The sequence below is a fragment of the Vulpes vulpes genome, chromosome 10 (genome assembly GCF_048418805.1).
Source record: "Vulpes vulpes isolate BD-2025 chromosome 10, VulVul3, whole genome shotgun sequence".
NCBI lineage: Eukaryota > Metazoa > Chordata > Mammalia > Carnivora > Canidae > Vulpes > Vulpes vulpes.
Window position 1 is genome coordinate 98,728,109 of NC_132789.1, and position 20,461 is coordinate 98,748,569.

At 48.4% G+C, this 20,461-nt stretch overlaps 1 protein-coding gene across 1 annotated transcript in view; it reads left to right on the top strand.

The window, feature by feature from the left end:
* Positions 1–11,251: 11,251 nt before the first annotated feature.
* Positions 11,252–20,461, top strand: part of KLHL2 (kelch like family member 2) — a 99,063-nt gene continuing 89,853 nt past the window's right edge. Inside the window, exon 1 of the mRNA XM_072724990.1 lies at positions 11,252–11,496. Coding sequence (XP_072581091.1) covers positions 11,471–11,496 — 26 coding nt within the window. The 5' untranslated portion in view covers positions 11,252–11,470. The remainder of the gene's footprint in view (positions 11,497–20,461) is intronic.

Genomic DNA, 20,461 nt, shown 5'->3' on the forward strand with positions numbered 1-20,461 from the left:
ATGATTGCAAACACATGAGTGATCCCAGCTGACATGCACGGAGCAGAGATCAACTCCCCCGGCTAAATCCAAATTGCCAATGCACAGAATCTGGGCAAATGGTGATGGGGTCATTACAGTCGGGGGGCGGGGGAGTGGTTTGTTCCATTGCTAGAATCTGATACAAAGACAAATGATTTCTTATGTAGTATAAGGCCTTGGCTTGTGCAACCGTGGGGGCTAGCTACGCGAGTCCCAAATCAGGGCAGGCTGTCAGGAAGGACAGGCCAGAACTTGCAACGTGAGTTAAGTTGCAGTCCACAGGCAGACTTTCTCATTGTGTAGAGAAACCTCAGTTCTGTGCTTAAGGTCATTCAACTGATGGAATCGGGCCTGCCCAGATTATCCAGGATAACCTCCACAGCAACACCTAGGTCGGTGTTTGATCGAATAACTGAGGGTCATAGCCTAACCACACGGCACATAAAATTGACCATTGTGCCATCTAACACATTATTTAATTCTCTAATTTTTGTCTCCTCCAGCAAAATCTAAGTCCCGTGAGGCCTAGAGGTCTCTGCTTTGCTCATCGATATATTCAATACATATTTGTTGAATTAAATCACTTGTTGAATTAAACAGCAACACATCCTCAGAAGGTCTCCTCTGACTACCTGCTCTGCTGTCCCCACAACAGACGCCCACGTCCAAGTCAGGTGGTGCTCTTCTTCTCACCTACCTCCTTAGTGAGCTAAATCCACCCACCCAGATCAACCTAATCTCCTTACGGGAGACAAAACCAAGCAGCAGAAATAACCAAACAACTAATGATGTATTTACTTAATTATTTGCTTGCATTCATCTTTTATTTTGCATCTATTTCTTTAGCTTTCTTCTACTGCTTTCCCCTACTCTCCTTTGACTGGTTGGGAAAAATAAAAGGAAGGATTGTCAAAATTAAGTGTCCGTATATAAAAAACTCTATGCAGAGGCAGTCTTGAGTTGTTTGACATCTTCACGTATGGAAATAGTCTTTTTTTTAAATTAAGATTTTATTTATTTATTCATGAGAGGGGCAGAGACATAGGCAGAGGGAGGAGCAGGCTCCTGGCGGGGACCCTGATGTGGGACTCGATCCCAGGACCCCGGGATCACGACCTGATCAACCACTGAGCCACCCAGGCAGCCCAACAGTCTTTCCTTAGCAGAGCGCATCTATCATTTTACCAGCGCTTATTAGGCACCAAATATGTCAGACATTGTGTCAACTGTTAAGACCACCGAGATAAAGTCAAGGTCTCTGCCTTCAAGCTGTTTATAGTCTAGGGCAGGACTATGAAGTGAGGTCCTGGGGCCTGAGTCTAGCCTCATCATTAGTTCACATCACACATTGTTGGTCTACGTTGCATTTGATATTTAAATCAGTTGTCAATATTGGAAAATCAGAACATTTCACATAAAAATCAAGAATTCTGACGTTCCTTGAATTGGCCTATGGTCTCCGTGGTACAAGTATCTGGTAACATGGCCTATGTTTCTCCATGGCACAAGTGGCTCAGGTCTGGGGGGTAACCGCGCCATCTTTCACTGGGCATGAGCTCTCCATCTCTAGTCGCCATCACCTCTACTGCGATGTATCGCTTCCCCAATGTTAGGGTCAGATGCAGTTCCTATCTATCCCCTTACATCTTAAATGATGCAATCATTTAGGTTACCTTCCTGGCCTCCTATAGACACCGGGTTTTGGCTTTCTAGTCTAGAGGGTTGTATTTCATAATACACTACTAAAAACACTTTTCAACTCTGCAAAGTAATTCTGCTCCTGTGATATAATTTGATGTGCCTAATAAATCTAAGATGTAGGTAGGCCAAGTGTTATTAGTTCCATTTTTCACATGAGGTAATGAAAAACTGGAGTGGTTAATTTACTAGTTTGAGACATAGAGGTGATTCTAGAATGCAAATTTCCTGATTAGCCCTCCGCAGTCTAAAGAGTATTGCTGAGGAATCTCATTCCCACTCCAACTCTTCCCTCTGCAAGATTTCAGACTGAAGTAGTCAGAGACTGAGGAGGGAAGAAAAAGTAGCACAAAGCGAGGTTTGGAATTTTGATGATTAAGACTGAGTTGTGGTTTTTTAGGACTATAACTGGCGGAAGAACCTTGTGTTATCTAAAAGATTCTCTTCCACTCTTTACCTTAGGGCAGGAACACCAGTGAACACATACTTCAGAGGACAATGGAAGATAAAAACTGCATTTTCTATCCAATCGAGAGGTGTCCTGTTTGCTCAACTTACTAGTTACACACAGAGATGCTCTCTCACTCTCGCTCTGTCACATATGCACAGTTTGTTTCCCTTTTACCTACACAAGATCATACTATACCCAGATTTTTGTGACTATTTTCCGGTCAACAGTATGTCATTTTTTTATGACATTAAGTAGTCTTATAATGTATCGGTTTCAATGGCCCCATCACGGGCCACTATCTGGTGGTATTATAATAATATTTGGCCACTCACCGATTGGTCAGTTTAAGTTTCTAATTCATTGTTATAGAAATAAACTGCATGAAATATTCTGGTAGCTGACTCACCTGCATGTATGATAACTCCTTTAGGATAAATTCCTAGATGTGGAACTATTGTGTCACAGGACAAAGGTAATTTTTAGACCTTTTGATGCAAATGTAAGGCCTCCTTAATCAACGCCCCTTCTGAAACCTCCCAACCCCCAACTTGGTCTTTCCATTTCGGCGAGATAAATCTCAGTAAAGTAATGCTCGCATATTTTATTCACTTATTAAAAAGCCTCAGTCTTCTAGCTTATTAGACCAATTTATAGACCACCCCACACCCAGGCCTTGGTAGGGGGGGGCTCCCCTGGGAAAACATCTTGTTTTACGTGTCAAATCTCACCTATTATTTTTCAACTCCAGTTAGGGTAGACCTATAATTTTTGACAGGTCCACCATTTGTTTTTTGTTTTTTCCTTCCCTCTGTGAGGAAACTTCCCTTTTCTTCTCTATTGATGTAGATCTTACAGGTTCCCCAAAGCCCAAATCAAATTGTACTTCCCAAAAAGTGTTTCTAGGATAATCCAACCCATATTATCTTTACACTCATGAATCATATTCCCCTATAATTTTAGGTATGTATATCTCATTTCCTCAGGGTAGACAAGCTGTTCCCAGGCAGGTTATTTTTTGAATCTGTCTCCAAAGTAAACACAGTGCTAGGTACTAAATCTTGAAAAGAACTGTAAAAGTGTGGAATGAATTATTGGAGAAGGTTCTGAAGTGTACCCTGAATGCCTATAGAATTGGTCATACTCCCGTATAAAATTGGGTGAATGGCCTGGATGGGTCATCAAAGTGGCTTCTGCCATACTTCCTAATACTATGATTATAATTAGTTACTGATAAAATACAAGTAATTTTCAGCTAGTGTTTTGAAAGAAACATGCCTCCCCTTACCTGCAAAAATTATCTTGTATGGAATCCAGCATAAGAAAAAAAAATGCTGCGATGATAATTTAATCACAGTGGCCAAAGTAGTTAGAGGTGGCCAATGGTATGGATTTTGAAAACAACATTAGTGAGACTTCACTGCTTAAAGATATTTTTATTCAAGGCTTATAATATAAAATAGAACCAACGAATTTAAAAATTACCCTAGATACCGAACATTCAAAAAAAAAAAAAAAACACAAAACTTCAGTTCATTTAAAAATACTGAAATTATTTTCATTCCACCCCCCCAAAGTATGGTACTTCACTTTCCAAAAATATTACACATTCAAATAAACTGTAATTATGAACATATATAGCTTCCCACAGTTAGAACTTTAAAAATGGATTGTGCTAAATAAAATGCATGTTGCTGCAATATTTAAATATGCTTTAAAGTAAATCATTATAAGTAGGCATGTAATTACTATGGTTTTAGGAAGATTTAACCAAGAACAAAAACACAAGAGAATGAAATTTGAAATTTCAGCAGTTTTTGACCAACATAAAATGAGCAAATATCCACCATAACTCAGCTCTTCTAGATCTTCCTTATGCCTGAGTTTTAAAGAGAAAGTGTTTTTGCAAGCAGTAACTGGAATGAAAAATTACGGAGAGAAAATATAGAGAATCTAGAAATACTAAGATTTCCGGTAATGTAAATCCAAATAAGAGTGGATTTTTTTTTTTTTTTACTGGAGAAGTAGTGACTTGGATCTTGTTCCTTAAAGCTTAGAGTAAAAACAGCATTTCCAAAAGTGTGTGCATTTTGGTGAGAGGAGAGGGAAAAATCGTCTGTCATCCTGAGACCCCATGGAGTATCTACCCCACAAGATACTATTTAATCTAATGTAATGCATTAGCCAACCTTCTGATGTTCAGAATTTCCCCTGAAATCAGTACCAGTTAAAATCTTGGATGTACTGGCAACTGGCAGCCGCTTTCCTGCCTGGGTTCCCCACAGCTACAGCAAGTTGGCAGAAAGACTTCCTTAGCAGCTGCTAATGGGCTGATGGTACCATACAGCATGATTCCACTTATGTAAAACAAATACAAACACATGTGTTTCTATATGCACCACATATGTACGTAACTGCGGGAAAAAAATGTTTGAAAGGACATTCGTCAAGTGGTTAACATGGGTCACCTCTGGGAAGGGGTTGGGGAGAGGTCAGTGGGAAGTTTCACTTCACGGTCTGAATTTTTACAGTAAGAAGGTAATCATGTATTATTTGCCTAACCAAAAAAAAAAAAAAATTAACAATTAAGAAATTAACGAGTTACAACACAGGGACGTCAACCTAGGCATAGCAAACTGTGGAGGGCAGGCAGGAGAGTTTACATCTGGTAACAGCGTAGCTCACCCCAGAAAGTTGCATTACCTGTTTGTTCAGGGTACAATAGCTCTCCGAGTGATCCTATCTTTGTACCGAGGGGCCTTGTCTTGGCTTATCTACAACTTCCTGCTGGACGTTTCACTTGGATGTCTTGCCATCACTGCAAACTCTGTAGGCCTAAAACCATACCCATTATCATTTGTCCCATGTGATTTTCTTCTTATCAATTCTATCACCATAGTCTCACATTCAGAACCCCCAGAAATTTGACTACTTCGTCTTCCTTTGCCTCCGTATCAAATTAGTCAACAAGTCATGCTTATTCCATCTTTTCCCTTTGGCCTTTCCTTTTCATTATAGCCCAGTACTCTACTTTGAGTTTTACCATCTCACGCATGAACGCTCACGATTAAGACAGTTTCCAAAAGGATTCTCTTGCTTTCAGTCTCTTCCATCTGTTATTAATTTTGCACATCAATGCCGGATTAAAATTCTTCCAGTAGAGTTTGTAATCTACTATCTGGCCAAACATACACACACAGACAGACAGACAGACATGCTCCTCTAATGCTTATCTCCTTCATATAAAGCCGAAAGTTTATTCAAGGATCTCTAGAATCTGACCTTCACATTAACATCTCGGCTTTATTTCTTATTACCCTGGTCTTCGAATCATTTGTTGTTTAAAGTCTTTCTTTACTGTCCAGGAACACACTCTGTTTTCTTACTGGTGCCTTCTTAAGTGCTTGAGTCAATACTCATCTTATTTGCGAAGACCTCGTTGTCTGGTACTTCTGTTTGATTTGATTTAATATAGTGGATGTATTTCTTGTGTCTGGAGTTAATTACAAGTTTCTCCGAGGCAGAATTCTTGCCTTAAGCTTTTTCTTATTTCTACCTCTGCCCCCTAGCTCCCAACCTATCACATTATATTCATCAAATAAGTCATTCAATAAATGTTGGCCGGTTGACTGACTGAAATCAAAGTAAGTTTCTCTGTGCCTTCCTTATTCCTGGGGAGCATTAATTTTATCCTTCCAAAAGTAAAAGGGAAGAAAAACTAATATGTATTGTATAAAGGTGTTAAAATGCACATCGCATGAATCTTGAGTTAGAATATACATTCCTGGAGGCAAATGTGTTGGTTGGCAGCTACAGCAAATCATGCCAACTTGTTCATTCAATTGTACTTGTTGCATGCATACTACGTGCCAGAACTTTTCTAATCCTGCACACGGCAGGGACCCAACAGGCTAAAATCTAGGTCTTCACGGAGCTTACATGTCAAGGGACAAGACAGACAATACATGAAATAACTCTGTAAAACACATAGTTTGTTAAACTGTGATTTACCAGTAAGTGCTTTGGGGAAAAATAAATCCGAAAAGGAGTTTAGGGAGTTTCAAGAGTACAAATGCAACTTAAAATAGGGTGCTCAGTGTTTTCCCTATCTGGCATAAAATAATTGATACGATACCTAAGTATAATACAATTAAGATTTGCTTGGATCAGTTTGCCTCAGGAAATATGACGAGGAATATTTTTCTTATGATTTAATTTTAGTTGGCTTTTAACAAAGACTTCAAAATGGCAGTTTAGGTTCATTTTTAGTTCAGTGAAGAATAGTTCTCATACATATGCAGCCTGGATTCAATTCTCTTTCTTGGGTTGGATTATTACCAAGATCTTAACAGGGAAAAATGAAGAAATATGGATGCTTCAGGAATTGACTAACCACTTATAGCCTGCATTAAACATGCTTTTCTGCATCCAGAAGCTGACTAGAACCAGATTAAGAACTAGAAAGGATTTCTTGGGAAAGGATCCTTACTTGCAAAAATAATTCCGAGACTTGGGCTGAGCTCAAATTTTTGGATTTATGTGGAAATTCAAGACTTATCTTTTCATATTACCATGTGAACAATTTGAGTAAATAACACAAATTCCCAGAGGTTTTGGTTTCAAAAAGTCTAGAGTTCAAGAATATTTTTCATCTATCAGCATTGTCCTTAAGTAAAGCTTTCCTTTCACAGTGTTATACAGTCATACCCCCATTAATGAAAAAGGTACATTTCAACATCACACTTTGTTATAAAAAATGCTGTGATTGAAATAATATAGAAGACACTGAAACACATTCAGGGAGAAAGGAGAGTGGGGAATAGGGTGTGAAGATATTCTTTGGCTGAAATAATACCAAAATGAAGTTACCCCATTATAGTAAAGCTATTGTATTAGAGTGTAATCCACTAATGAGCCATTCGGTTAACTGACATTAGATAATTTCTAAGTTTTATTAGAGTTTTATTGGAGACCTGTAGCTGGGGAGGGCCTGAGGTGATAGATGTATTGATGCCAAAAGGAAAAAAAAAAAAAAAGGAACAGAATGGGGAAAATGAGAATGCCAACAACAGACTATTTCACAATTTGGCTTAGGGTCTATGCTATTAACAGGCAGCTGTGATAGACCAAGTGTGGGTAGAAGTTGAGGTGCGTGTGCATGTGCGTGCGCATGGATAACTTGAGGTGAACGACGACGTGCTAGTAATGCTTCCTGTAATTTGTCAAGAATTTTTACTTGCTCTTTCTTTCCCCCAGATTTGCTGACTGTGTAGAGAGACGTTTAGTCTTGGATAAATCTCTAATGAGGTATTACGTCACCAGATTACATAAATAGATAGCATAAAACTACATGCAAGTAAAAATAGATTAAGTAGATTTCCTTTTCCTAAAACAGCACAGAGAAACTGCTTATCTGATATACATTAAGGTGAAGTCTATTTTTGGATACTTCCTGTACCAATTCCAACAGATTTCCAATTAAACTCTAGCAAACAATTTGCTTTTGTTTTCCCAGAAACCTCTGGTACAGGATAATGGACAGGTGTGCTGTGCTGGAAGTAGGGTTGGTATCTTAAAGTCTACGAAAACAAGGGAGCATTTGCAGAGTAAACTGGAGTACTAAAAATGAAGGATTCCTTCAATTAAGGATTTTCTACTGGTCTGGAGCAGAAGACTCACATCACCCCATTTAACACCACAGAGCGTGTAATAAATACCTTTAATGTATCGACAAATCCATTTGCTAAATAGCAAAATCTTGCAAGGATATTTTGAAATGCTTCATAATATATTATGTACACTCAGCTGCTTCCAAATCAAAAGAATAAAAGCGAAACTGATTTAAAATTAGAAAACAAATTAGAAAACAACTCAAGTAAATGCATTTTAGGATTGAAAAGAAGACTCTTTAGAAGGTCTCCGTCTTCTTGAAAACTGTATTTTTGAGTAAGTGATGCTTTTCATACTTGCTATCTTTACACTGAAAGGAATTACAAGAACAGGATCCTATAGCTTTATACTCTTTGGTGAAATTAGGTCTTTTCTTTACACGAACTATTCTCAGTTCCCAGATTCTTGCCAGGTGATACGTTTGTGCCTGTCACGTCGTGTCATGACTCCACTGCAGCATCTGATTTCAACTCAATCTAAATAGTTAACATTTTCAAATTGCTTCAATATTCTTAGATGAGAGGTTGAATTGTGGGTTTAGCTCTTCCCCTTCTTTGCAAGGAATGGGCTCCGGGGCGGTGATTTGGATCAGAAACATGGACTGCCTTCGATCTACCTGGCGGCCACCACACGAGGCACTGATATGTGACTCTCAGGAAGGTTGGGCGGTATGACGGTAAGAAGTACTCCTTCCCAGGCCATTTGTAAAGTCTAGACATTTAGAAATAGATATGAAAAAAAAAAAAAGATTTGGCTAGACACTTAGCATTCTAGGTGACCTGGATCCCTTAAGGAGCAGAGAATTATAATAGATACAAGTAGTCCAGGGGAGGAGGTGAAAGGAGCTCTGGCTTGGAGTTGTGTGCCTTCTCAGACGGACACATCCTCCGCTGGGTGGGAATATACACAAGCAATAGATTTTTTTTGTTTGTTTTTTTCTTGGAAGAGTTCCTGACATGGCTGATGAAACAGCCCTGCTCACTCAGCTTGCATGCAGAAGTCAGGCCAAAGTTTTGGTCAAACCTAAGTCAGGGTGTATCTCTTGGGTCTAGCACTCAATCTCAATTCCTAGCTCAGCCATATATGACTGATAGTCATGGAAATGTGTAGAAGAATAATAATGACCATTTGTTAGTGCTTCCATTTTACGCCTAGTGTCATACGCTTTACAGAGACTATTTCATTTAATTCTTATAATGACCTGATAAAGTAGGAAGTTCTTTTTGGAATCTAGGGGAAAAAAAAGACATCAACGAGAGAAATAACTTATTGTTTATGTCCTATTCATGGTGGATCAATAACGCCCACCGTGCCATGGAGAGGTTAGCGTGCGCTAGGGCATATTAAAGTGCTGACTTTTTCTGGAACACTTCAGTAGGCCGCCAAGGCGCTTCTGGTCCTCCTCCTACCCCACCCACCGCTCCTCCTCTGTCTCCCTTGCTGATTTCTCTTCATCTTATTATCTTAATGTTGCAGCGCCCCAGGGATCATTTCTTGGTCCTGTGCTGTAGCTACACCATCTAGGTGAGCTCAGCCAGTTCCAGGACTTTAAATGACACCTGTATGCTGACAAACTCTCCAGTTGCGTCCGCTCCAGATACATAAACCTAATTGTCTACACCTATCGCCACATGGGTGTTTAATCGACACTTCAAACCTAAGCATGTCTCAATCAGTTTACGGATACTTTCCTCCCTTGACCAAATCGGTTTCTGTCTCTACAATCTCAGCAAACGTGAAGTCCATTCTCCCAAGGGCCCAGATCAAAACCTTGGGGATCATCTTTGACTCTATCCTTTCTCTTCTACTCATATCGAACCTGTCAGCAATTCCTGTTTGCTTTACCTTCTAAACAGGATCCGAATCTGACTTTGCTCCGTCACTCTGACTTTAGTCCAGGCCACCCTTATTTTTCCTTGCAGCGGGGCTAATCTCCTTACTTGCTCTTACTTCCCTACCTATACTGCTTATATAGCAACCAGCCCCATCTCCTGAAAAAAAAATAACTTTTTAAAAACCTCGGACCTTTAAAAACATACACATAGATACAAATGAATGATGACCACCGTCATACATCCATAGCTCAGCATCAAAAATCAACATCTGCCAATCTTTTCCCATCTATTCTCTACCCTCTTTTTTTTGGGAGGGGCTGTGTTTTATTTTATTTATTTATTTATTTGTAAGGGTTTTATTTATTAATTTGAGAGCAAGCGAGCACAGAGGGGGGGGGGGAAGCAGACTCCCTGCTGAGCAGAGAGCCAGATGTGGGCTCGACCCCAGCCCCGGGGGTCATGACCTGAGCCAAAGGCAGCCCCTTAACCCGGGAGCCCCCCAGGCGCCCCTCGGTGGAGTATTTTAAGACAGATGCCAGCAAAGGCGTCCTTCTCAGTACCAGACTAAGCCGCTTCTGTGGCTGGTAGCAGCCAAGTGCTCTCGGACCCGCCCGCCCCCCCTGTGGCTGTGCGGCAGGTGCACCTGCAGGGCTGCGCCCCCAGGGCCGCGGCGTGGGCGTGGGAGTGGGCGAGGGCCCCGGCAGGCGGCAGCTGCGGTCCGGGCGCCCCTGGACGGCACCTGCCCCCCCCCCCCCCCGGGGGCTGTGCTCGGGGGCGTCTCCGCGGGCTCCGGCCCGGTCCTGGGGCCTCCGGGCGGCTGCGGCGACAGCTGCGGGCGCGTCCGCTCGGCCTCGGGGCAGGCGTCGCCCGCCGCTCTCCTACCGTCTAGACCGCCGGCGCCCGGGCAGGCCGACCCGGCTTTGCGCGCGCTCCCCGCACCGAGCCTCGTCCCGGGGCGCCCCCCCCCGGACCCGGGCTCCCGCCGGGACGACGCCCTCCCGGTTCTCCAGCTCCGCCGCCCCGTGACCCGCCCGCCCGCCCCGGCCCCGGCCCCGGCCCCGGCAGCAGCCTCCGCGGCGGCGGCACCGGCTGCACCGGCGGCACCAGCAGCACCAGCGGCGGCGACACCAGCACCGGCACCGGCAGCACCAGCACCACCTGCACCAGCGGCGACACCAGCACCGGCACCGGCAGCACCAGCACCAGCTGCACCAGCGGCGACACCAGCACCGGCACCGGGTGCACCAGCGGCGGGTGCACCGGCTGCACCAGCAGCACCGGCTGCACGAGCGGCGACACCAGCACCGGCACCGGCTGCACCGGCGGCGACACCAGCACCGGCGGCGGCTGCACGAGCGGCGGCTGCACCGGCTGCACCAGCCCCGGCGGCGGCGGCGGCGGGAGGAAGGGGAGGCGCCGGGGGAGGGTCCCGGGCCCGCGGGAGGCCGCGGCGCGTCCCGTCACGGCGTCGGCGCGGCCGGGCGAACCCGGAAGTGGCCGAGCCCGCCCGCCCGCCCGCCCCGCCCCTCCCGCCCCGCCCCGCCCCGCCCCTCCCCGCCCCTCCCCTCCCGCCGCCCGCAGTCGGAGCGCGGGGGCCGCGCAGCACACGGAGCGCGGGGCCGACGGGCCATGGCCGCGGGGGCCGCCGCAGGTGGTGGCGCGCGGTGAGGCGAGCGCGGCGCCCCCTCCGGGGCGGATGGACGGCGGCTGGGCGGGCGGGCGGAGCCGGCGTCCGCGGCTGGAATGGTGCTGGCGGCGGCGGTCGGTGCCTGCGTGCTGAAGCCCGAGAGGAGCCACCATGGAGACGCCGCCGCTGCCGCCCGCGTGAGTGAGCGGCCGGGCGGGAGGGCGGGAGGGCGGGAGGGCTCGGCGCTGCGGACAGGCGCGCCGCTGCGGCGCTGCTCGGGGCCGGGGCCGGGGCCGGGGCCGGCGGGGGCGGGGGCTGCAGGAGCCGGGGGCCGGGAGCTGGGGATTGCAGGAGCCGGGGCTGGGAGCTGGGAGCTGGGAGCTGGGGCTGCAGGAGCCGGGGCTGGGAGCTGGGAGCTGGGAGCTCCGGGGGCTGCAGGAACCGGGGCTGGGAGCTCCGGGAGCTGCAGGAGCCGGGGCTGGGAGCTGGGGGCCGGGAGCTGGGGGCTGCAGGGCCGGGGCTGGGAGGTGGGAGCTGGGAGCTCCGGGAGCTGGGAGCCGGGAGCTGGGGAGTGCAGGAACCGGGGCTGGGAGCTGAAGGAACCGGGGCTGCAGGAGTCGGACCTGGGAGCTGGGAGCTGGGAGCTGGAGGCGCCGGGGCTGCAGGAGCCGGGGGCCGGGAGCTGGGAGCTGGGAGCTCCGGGAGCTGGGAGCCGGGAGCTGGGGAGTGCAGGAACCGGGGGCCGGGAGCTGGAGGCTGCAGGAGCCGGGGCTGGGAGCTGGGAGCTCCGGGAGCTGGAGGAGCCGGGGCTGGGAGCTGGGGGCTCCGGGAGCTGGAGGAGCCGGGGCTGCAGGAGCCGGGGCTGGGAGCCGGGAGCTCCGGGAGCTGGGGGGCTGCAGGAATGGGGGGCCGGGAGCTGGGAGCCCGGAGTCGGGAGCTGGGGGAGCCGGGGGCTGCGAGCCGGGAGCTCCGGGAACTGGGATCCCGGACCCGGGAGCTGGGGGCTGCAGGAACCAGGAACCGGGGGCCGGGAGCTGGGGGCTCCGGGAGCTGGGGGAGCTGGGGGCTGCGAGCCGGGAGCTGGGAGCTCCGGGATCTGGGGTCCGGGAGGTGGGGGCTGCAGGAACCGGGAGCCCAGAGCTGGGAGCCCGGAGCCGGGAGCCCGGAGCCGCGAGCCGCGGGGCGTGACGAGGCGCGGAGCCGACTGTCCGCGGGGCCCGGGCGCCCGGGGAGGGGTGCGGCGGGGAGGGGGCTGCGCCCGGAGCCCGGAGGAGGAGGAGGACGAGGAGGAGGAGGAGGACCCCGGGGGTCCCGGGCGGACCGGCCGCGGTTGCCCCTTCCCGGGTGTGCAGCGCATTGAGTACCGAGGAGCCTGGACCTCGCCCCGGCCGGGCCTCGGCGGCTCAGGCTCAGGCTCAGGCTCGGCCCCTGCCCCGGGCGCTGCAGGACGCCGCGTGGGCCTGGGCGGGCTCCGGGGCCGCCGCGACCTGCCAGGTGCAGGGTCCCTCCGCTTGGCACCACGGACTCGGGACACCTGCAGCACAAGCGCCTCCCGGAAATAAGAAGCTTGAGCTATTCTCGTGCAACATGTTGAAGGTTTGCGCTGTTCGGCCCAGTGCTGGGTTTTTTTGTTTGAAAGTGTTTGGTGAAAGTGCACTGTGAATCCCCAGGAGTTTTGAAAAGCTCAATTTTGACTTGCCTTCCTCGGTTTGACCAGTAAAGGAGCAAGAGCCCTCTGGGGGGGACTTCTCAGGCTGCAAGCAAACCTCATGCTTCAGGGCTGGGTCTGGGGCTCATGGGTTTTCACGTGGGTCTGGCAGCCTCACTCCGGGGCACTGGAACCGCACCAGCCTCTCCTGGGTATCTGGCAGACTTCCAGCCAGAATATGGGTATCTGGCTTGGGCCGAATAATTTTTTTGATGTCGAGTCCTTTCAGGAGAGCTCATAGGATCCCGGAACTACAATTTCTAAAAGTGCCTTCCTTATAGGATTTTTAGCTTGAGTGGAACAGGTCCCGGGGATCTGAGGAGCAGACGGCGAGGCCGATGAGCTGACCCTCCCGGGCTGGAGGAGGCAAGGCTCAGCTGCTTGCCCATCACTGTGGCTTTGAGGGCTTTGTCCTCCGGTCATGGTTTGCGGCAGCTTGGGGAGAGCTCCTGAACCCCCAGGAAGCCTGATGGTGGATTGTTAGCATCAGCAGCGTGACTCCAGCACCAGCACATGGGTTCTGAGCTCAGAGGCCATGAAGGCAGGAAACGCTACCTGTAGACAGACAACACCTGACACACAGAGTGTGCCTACCACCTAGGCACGTTATCTGTAGTAAAGCTGTCCCCTTAATAGCCATTTCCTGCAGTCCCGATTTACTTTTGGAGCAGAGGGAACTACAGGAAAGAAGAGCAGGCGCTCTTGGAATGCAGGTGAAAAAAAGGGTGTGGACATTCGGCAGGCTCTGGAGGAAGAAGTAGAGACCTAAAACGTGATTTAAATAGACATCGTTGAAAATGAAACAGAGGTGTGCCTGCAGATATTGATAAACTGAATCTAGGACAGATCAGTTGATCCTCGTTTTGGCACCTGGCGCAATTCTTTGATATCGAGACTCCATCCATAATGCTGGAACAATGACAGGCTGAGATGTAAAGGAAAGCTAGGAATGCCAGCAGGGAGGAAAGAAATGTGAAAACTTCTTGTAATCATGGATGGCTAATGTTGGTAAGACTTCTTCAGGTTTATGTTCACTTAATCCTAAGGACAAATAGGGTTTATTGTCATTTGGTCTGTAGAGGACTAACCCTCAGTCCAGAGTTTGTTAGAATCAGAAATAGTTCTCCTTCCTACCCCTTGGCCTATTTGCCTTCACTCCCATCAGCTCACTTTTCCCTTCCACACTGAATCATGGGTGCTGTGTTTGAGAATTGTGAGGCAGGGTCCTTGGGAAGGAGCTTTATTGGGTGCCGCTGGGCTAGGGCCTGGTACATGGAGGCAGTGGAAGTTATTGGGAGGTCTCAGCTTTTCATAAGGTTAGATTTTTAGTCTGAGCTTTAAGGCAAAGAACGATGTTTGGTGTGGACTTAATATGCCTTGGGTGTTGTGGTTTAGAAGCAGGGACTCAGATCCTCTTTGGGCGAGTGTCCGTTATTTCATTAATTCTGCAAATATTTGAATGCCTGTCTCTACCTGGCGCTGTGTAGGAGCTTATGCTCATTCTGGTTTTGTAACAGCCAGTTTTATATTGTTTTCAAATCCCACCTTGCTGCCCTTTGACCTGTTAACACATTGTCTTAGAGGAGTAGAGGTGCCCCAGTTCCTTTGGGATAGACTTGTTGAAATGAGGTTTTGATCTCTTGTACTGTTTCCACACTCTTTGCCTCCTAGTTCTCCTCATCTTTTTTGATTATCGTATTGTCATTGGGCTTCATATCTCTGCGTATTGTTTTTTTGCATCCTACATGTGGCATTTAGATTCTCTTGCATGTTGGAGCCTGAGTGATATGAAGATGATGGGACATTTGCCTCTGATCAAACCTGAAGGTGTGTGACTAAAAATTAGATGTAGGCTAGTACAGGGAATTTAGGTGGAAAACTGAGCTGTGCAGCCCTAACCTCAGGAATGTTTCCCACTTTCTAGCTTTTACGGTTATTTTTGCAGAGGGTTTTTGTAATTATTAAGGGAAGACGGAGGTCTAGGGTGGAGTGCATCCCTTTGACCACCCCTCACTGAATAGTTGTTTCTTAGCCCTCGTTTTCTTACTGGTTCCTTTTTCACAAGTTGGCTTTCTCTCTACAAGCCTTACATTTTGCTTTTCCTTCACAGAACTAAGCAAACACGCCTCAGATACAACCATATCTTGGATCACTGATTCCACATCACTAGAGACTCTTGGCATCAGAGTTGTTCAAGCGTAGGCAGACAAACATCTTGTTGACTGTGTTCTAAGGGATTTAGACAGCAGGAGATGGGTTGAATTAGAGCAGAGGTTTTCAGAATTTTGGATTTCACTGACCTGTGAAGTTAAAAGAAAAAAACCTGAGGTCCAACACAGAAATGCTAAGTTTTCTGTTTTGCCTAGTAGAAAGAAAAGTATCGATAAAATAATTATCAACTATCACCGTCTTTTGGTAAAAGAAAGGACATTTTGGTGTCTCTTCCCCAATACAGAGAAGGACATTATCTCAGACTAAAAGACAGTCCTTAAAATGAATTAGTTTAGTTTTATGAAAACTTACTACACTTTCTGTATTTTGTCACAGACCAGTAAAAAGTTCACTGAAGTCTGACGTTTGTGATCCACTGGACCGGATGACCTTTAATGTTCTTTCTAATTTTTAAGATTCAATTACTGTGAATTTGGAACCTTGACATGGGTTACCCCAATATTCACTGGTCTGTCTTTTATAGCACATTGGAATGTATTCTTGTTTTTGTTTAAATAGACCGGACTGTAAATTGAGTTGCTGTCAGATCACAGGTGAATCTCCTCAGTGACAAAGATGTCTAAAATATTTAGGAGCAATGATGACTGACAAGGTAATGTTGAGAGAAGACATGGATCAATGTGTGTTGAAGGAAGTTTTATGTAAGGAAAATTGTGGAGTGTATATGGGAGCTTGAGAGGTGGATTCTGGAAATAGGTAAGATTTCTGCAGTAGTCTTAAAATTTTCTGATGCTGGGAAATCACTCATCCCCCTCCCACCAAATAGCCCCAAACCTTGTTTGTGATCTGTACTTCCTAAGGCACACAGAGGCACTCAGTAATATCAGGAAGTGTGCTTTCGTGAAGGCGACTTTAAGTTTACTCATCTGGGGCTGTAATGGAACTGCATCAGGAGTGTTTATGAAAATAATTAAGATCAAACGGCGTGTTGTTTAAATAGGCAGGGATGTGAGACAGAGAATGAAAATTGCTTTTCAGATGCTCATCTGTAGAATTATTCCGAATTCTAAATGTATTTACTGTGTGTAATAAGGTTGTGCAGGTTGTTCCTTTAAAATCGTTGGTTGCTTACTATGACCAGGCTTTGGGGATATCTCAGAAAACAAAGTCCTTTTCCTTGGGGTGGACACTGATAGCGAATGAATTGTAGTGCGTGGGTCAATATAGTTTTGTGTGTCGTGTGCTTTACTGTTTTACGCTTCAGACTATTGACATTTGCTCAGGTATTTTTCTGACCAGTTCTTTTCTCTGATCCTGCCTTGAAAAACAAGCCCTCGCTTTCCATGGCACCACTTTTTTCTTGGTTTCCTCCTGTAGTTTTTAGGTTGCTAAATGCGATTTACCTTTATCTCATTTACTCTTGTCAACACCCTTATAGTGTAGATCTCTGTTATCTTTTTTCAGGTGGTGAATTACTTTTCACAGGTCATCAAGTGGAGGCCAAGTTGGGACCCTCCTCTCGTTGATCACTTCTTTCTGTCTCACATGGCTTCTCTTCTGTTACTCTTTGTTGGCAGTGGCTGCTGCTCACAGATCCAGGTCTTGGCCAGTTCTTTTTAATCAACTATGAATCCCTAAATTGTGGCTCCATCTATATCCTATGCTTGGGCTCTGGATCTGTGCTTCGGTCTTAAGATTTTCAGCTTCTCACAGAACATCTACTCTTAGCTTGTATCTCGGATCCAGCTGGTCTGAAACTGAGTTCTCAGACTGACTTCCGTTTATAACGTCTGCATGTATTCGATGGAATAATCATTCTTCTGGTCCCAGGTACCCAAAGCCTTGGAATGGTCTTTGATTCCCCTCTCTCGTCATCCCCCGCAGCTTATCAGCTCCCAGGAACAGGAGAGTCCTGGTTTCAAGTGTCCATTCTGACTACTACTATTCTGATGAGCAGATTTCATCTCTTGATACCTGCATTTTTTTCCCCTCCTACCTTTTCTCCTATTAACCTCTATGTGTTCTTTCCTCACCTTTCAGTCCCTCTACTATTTTGACCCCAACAGTCACATCAAATGACTTACCAAACCAGTTATCTCAACCAGATGATCCGAACCACCTGTCATTTTGGCCAAATCTTATAGGACGTTCAAAATCAGTCTGTGCTTTTGACCTCCTAAACTGCCCTATCACAAGGCCAGAGTCTCCAGCCTTTCCTGTCGCACCCCCAAGTTAAAACAACTTGGAGGGATCCCTGGGTGGCGCAGCGGTTTGGCGCCTGCCTTTGGCCCAGGGCGCGATCCTGGAGACCCGGGATCGAATCCCACATCGGTCTCCTGGTGGATGGAGCCTGCTTCTCCCTCCTCCTATGTCTCTGCCTCTCTCTCTCTCTCTCTCTCTCTCTCTGTGACTATCATAAATAAATAAAAATTAAAAAAAAAGGAACCATATACAGTTTAAAAAAAATAAAAATAAAAATAAAACAACTTGGAATTCTTCCAAGGCCCACTGGGAACCCTCTTCCTTCACAAAAGTCTTCCCTCTTTACTCCAGTTCATTCCAGCTGCTCTTTGCATTCCCGCAGTATCCGTAACCCATAATCTTGCACTTGTGTACTGACTTGTGCCATTCCCTGGTGGTTTCAGATGTGCCTCCCTGGTTAGATGGTAACGGGAGAGGTTCCCTGCGCTCAGCCTCCTTTACATCCGTCGCTGCTTACGTTCGGGCGCGCGGCCGGCGTCCAGGCAGCGCTTACCTACTTGATTTATTAACAGTGGTGGTTGTCTGGAGTGTTGCTAATAACTTTTGATTGAATGTTGCAATTAAAAATGAGGAAGGCCAATCAATAAAATCCATAAAAATCTATCTCTATATTCAGTTTAGCTCCTAACCTCAACATTTTTCTTCTTAGCTCTGTATTTTCCTTCATACGGTATTTAGTGCATGTACAAGCTTCCTGAGGCAAGTGGGTGACGTGTTATTGTCTTTGGCTTTTCTGTTGCATTTCGTATTAGGCATATTTGTGGAATAACAAAACCTTGCTTTATAAGTTAACAGTCTGAAGCCCAGAGAGGCCAAGGGCCTATACCCAAGGTCACTTGGTTAGAGTTTGGCAGGGGCAGAGCCGCAGCTCAGGTCTTCCAGCTGATTCTGGTCCTCTCCGAGTGCCTTTTCACTCAGGTGTTAGAAAATGTAGCCTAGTCAACGGAATTGTTGGATCAAATTGCTGCACCGATTACTAGCTAAGTGCTGGTAACACTAGGAAAAGTGGCCAAGGAAAGGCCAGAAAAATGAGTTGATAAGAGACATGGAAGTGTTTGAGATGGGTCCTCAAGCTCCTTCTCCCTGTTTTAGCACATCGTGAGTGCCCCGGGCCACGGCGCTGGGCTAACTGCTGATGGCATCTTCTTTAAACTGAGATTGATCTTGCATAAGGCTTACTTTTACCCTGGTCCCTTTCCTGGGAAGAGTCACTGCCAGGGACAAAAAGTGCCTGATTGTGCTGTTTGTCATGTAGGTGGGAGGGAGAGAGGGAGAGAGAGCCGAGTGGAACTGAAGCAGAGCTTTTTGCAGCTCTATTGTTCTACTATCAGAGAGCAATTATATTCCGGCTTCCATCAGCCTCTCGCCTCAGACATCCCGCCACCTCCTCCTGCCAGCGCTTCCCCAGCTTAGCATAAAGCCGCAAGACTGGATCCCAGGGGAAGGGGGGGGTTACCTCCCCTGTCCTCCAGGAGGTTCAGTGCTGTGCTCTCATTGCTGATCCATTTTGGGAAAACTGGGCGTTTCCAGCTTTTCCGGCTCCGAGAAATCTGAAACAACTTGTGGCAACACACGTACTCACCTGATGTATGCGGTGGCGTTCCTTTCTGTTGTCATCAGGCAAGGTCACTACAGTATCGCGGGCTGTATTCTCTGTGCCGTACGTCCTACCCTCGTGACTTATAACTGGAAGTCATGAGCGTGTGTTCCTTTTGTTGTTTGTTTGTTTAGATTCCGTGTGTAGGTGAAATCGGACGGCATCTGTCTCCATCCGGCCTTTTTCGCTCAGCGCGATCCTTTTTAGGTTCACCCGTGTCATTGCAGGTGGCAGGATTCCCCTGGCCTTGCGGTGACGTCGTGTAAGCGGCCCCTGCCCTGGGGTTGGGGTGGTTTTGGGCAGAGGCTCCCCGGTAGGCTCCCCGAGGCCTTCGCCGGCGTGATCCACACACGCCGTACCGTACCGAGGGCGGACGGCAGCACTTGGTGACGCTCTGTTTATTTGGCAACGTGGCCGTGGGCTCGGGGCGATGGCCTGTGTGCTCGGGGCAATGGCCTGCGGGCCGCACCGAATCCGAGTCCAGGTTCCAGACCCTTGAAGAGAATTTGCAGACCGCGCCTCGGCCTGGAGCCAACTGCGGGAACGGACGGAGCCCCCTCTCTCTAGGGCCTCTGACTCCTGGGGCGGTTGTCGGGGGAGGCAAGGATGGAGGGCACCTTGTTGGGAACCTGGAGGGGGACGTAAGGGCCGAGGTTGGTAGGTGGCCTTGCGAGGGAGTCGGGGGAGCGTGGCAGCCTGCTTCTGGGTGCCAGCCCGGTGCTGGGTGCCAGCTTGCTGCTGGGTGCCCACCGGTTGCTGGGTGCCCACCGACTGCTAGGTGCCTACCGGTTGCTGGGTGCCCACCTGCTGCTGGATGCTGGCCCACTGCTGGGCACCCACCTGCTGCTGGGTGCCGCTGGCTGCTGGGTGCCCGCTGGCTGCTGGGTGCCCGCCGGCTGCTGGTTGCCCGCCCGCTGCTGGGTGCCCGCCCGCTGCTGGGTGCCCACCTGCTGCTGGGTGCCCACCTGCTGCTGGTGCCCACCAACTGCTAGGTGCCCACCTGCTACTGGGTGCCCGCCGGCTGCTGGGTGCCCACCGACTGCTAGGTGCCCACCGGTTGCTGGGTGCCCACCTGCTGCTGGGTGCTGGCCCACTGCTGGATGCCGGCCCACTGCTGGACACCCACCTGCTGCTGGGTGCCGGCCCGCTGCTGGGTGCTGGCCCACTGCTGGGTGCCCACTGGGTGCTGGGTGCCCGCTGGCTGCTGGGTGCCCGCCCGCTGCTGGTTGCCCACCCGCTGCTGGGTGCCCGTCCGCTGCTGGGTGCCCACCCGCTGCTGGGTGCCCACCTGCTGCTGGTTGCCCGCCGGCTGCTGGTTGCCCGCCGGCTGCTGGGTGCCCGCCCGCTGCTGGGTGTCCACCGACTCCTGGGTGCCCACCGACTGCTGGGTGCCCACCTGCTGCTGGTTGCCCACCTGCTGCTG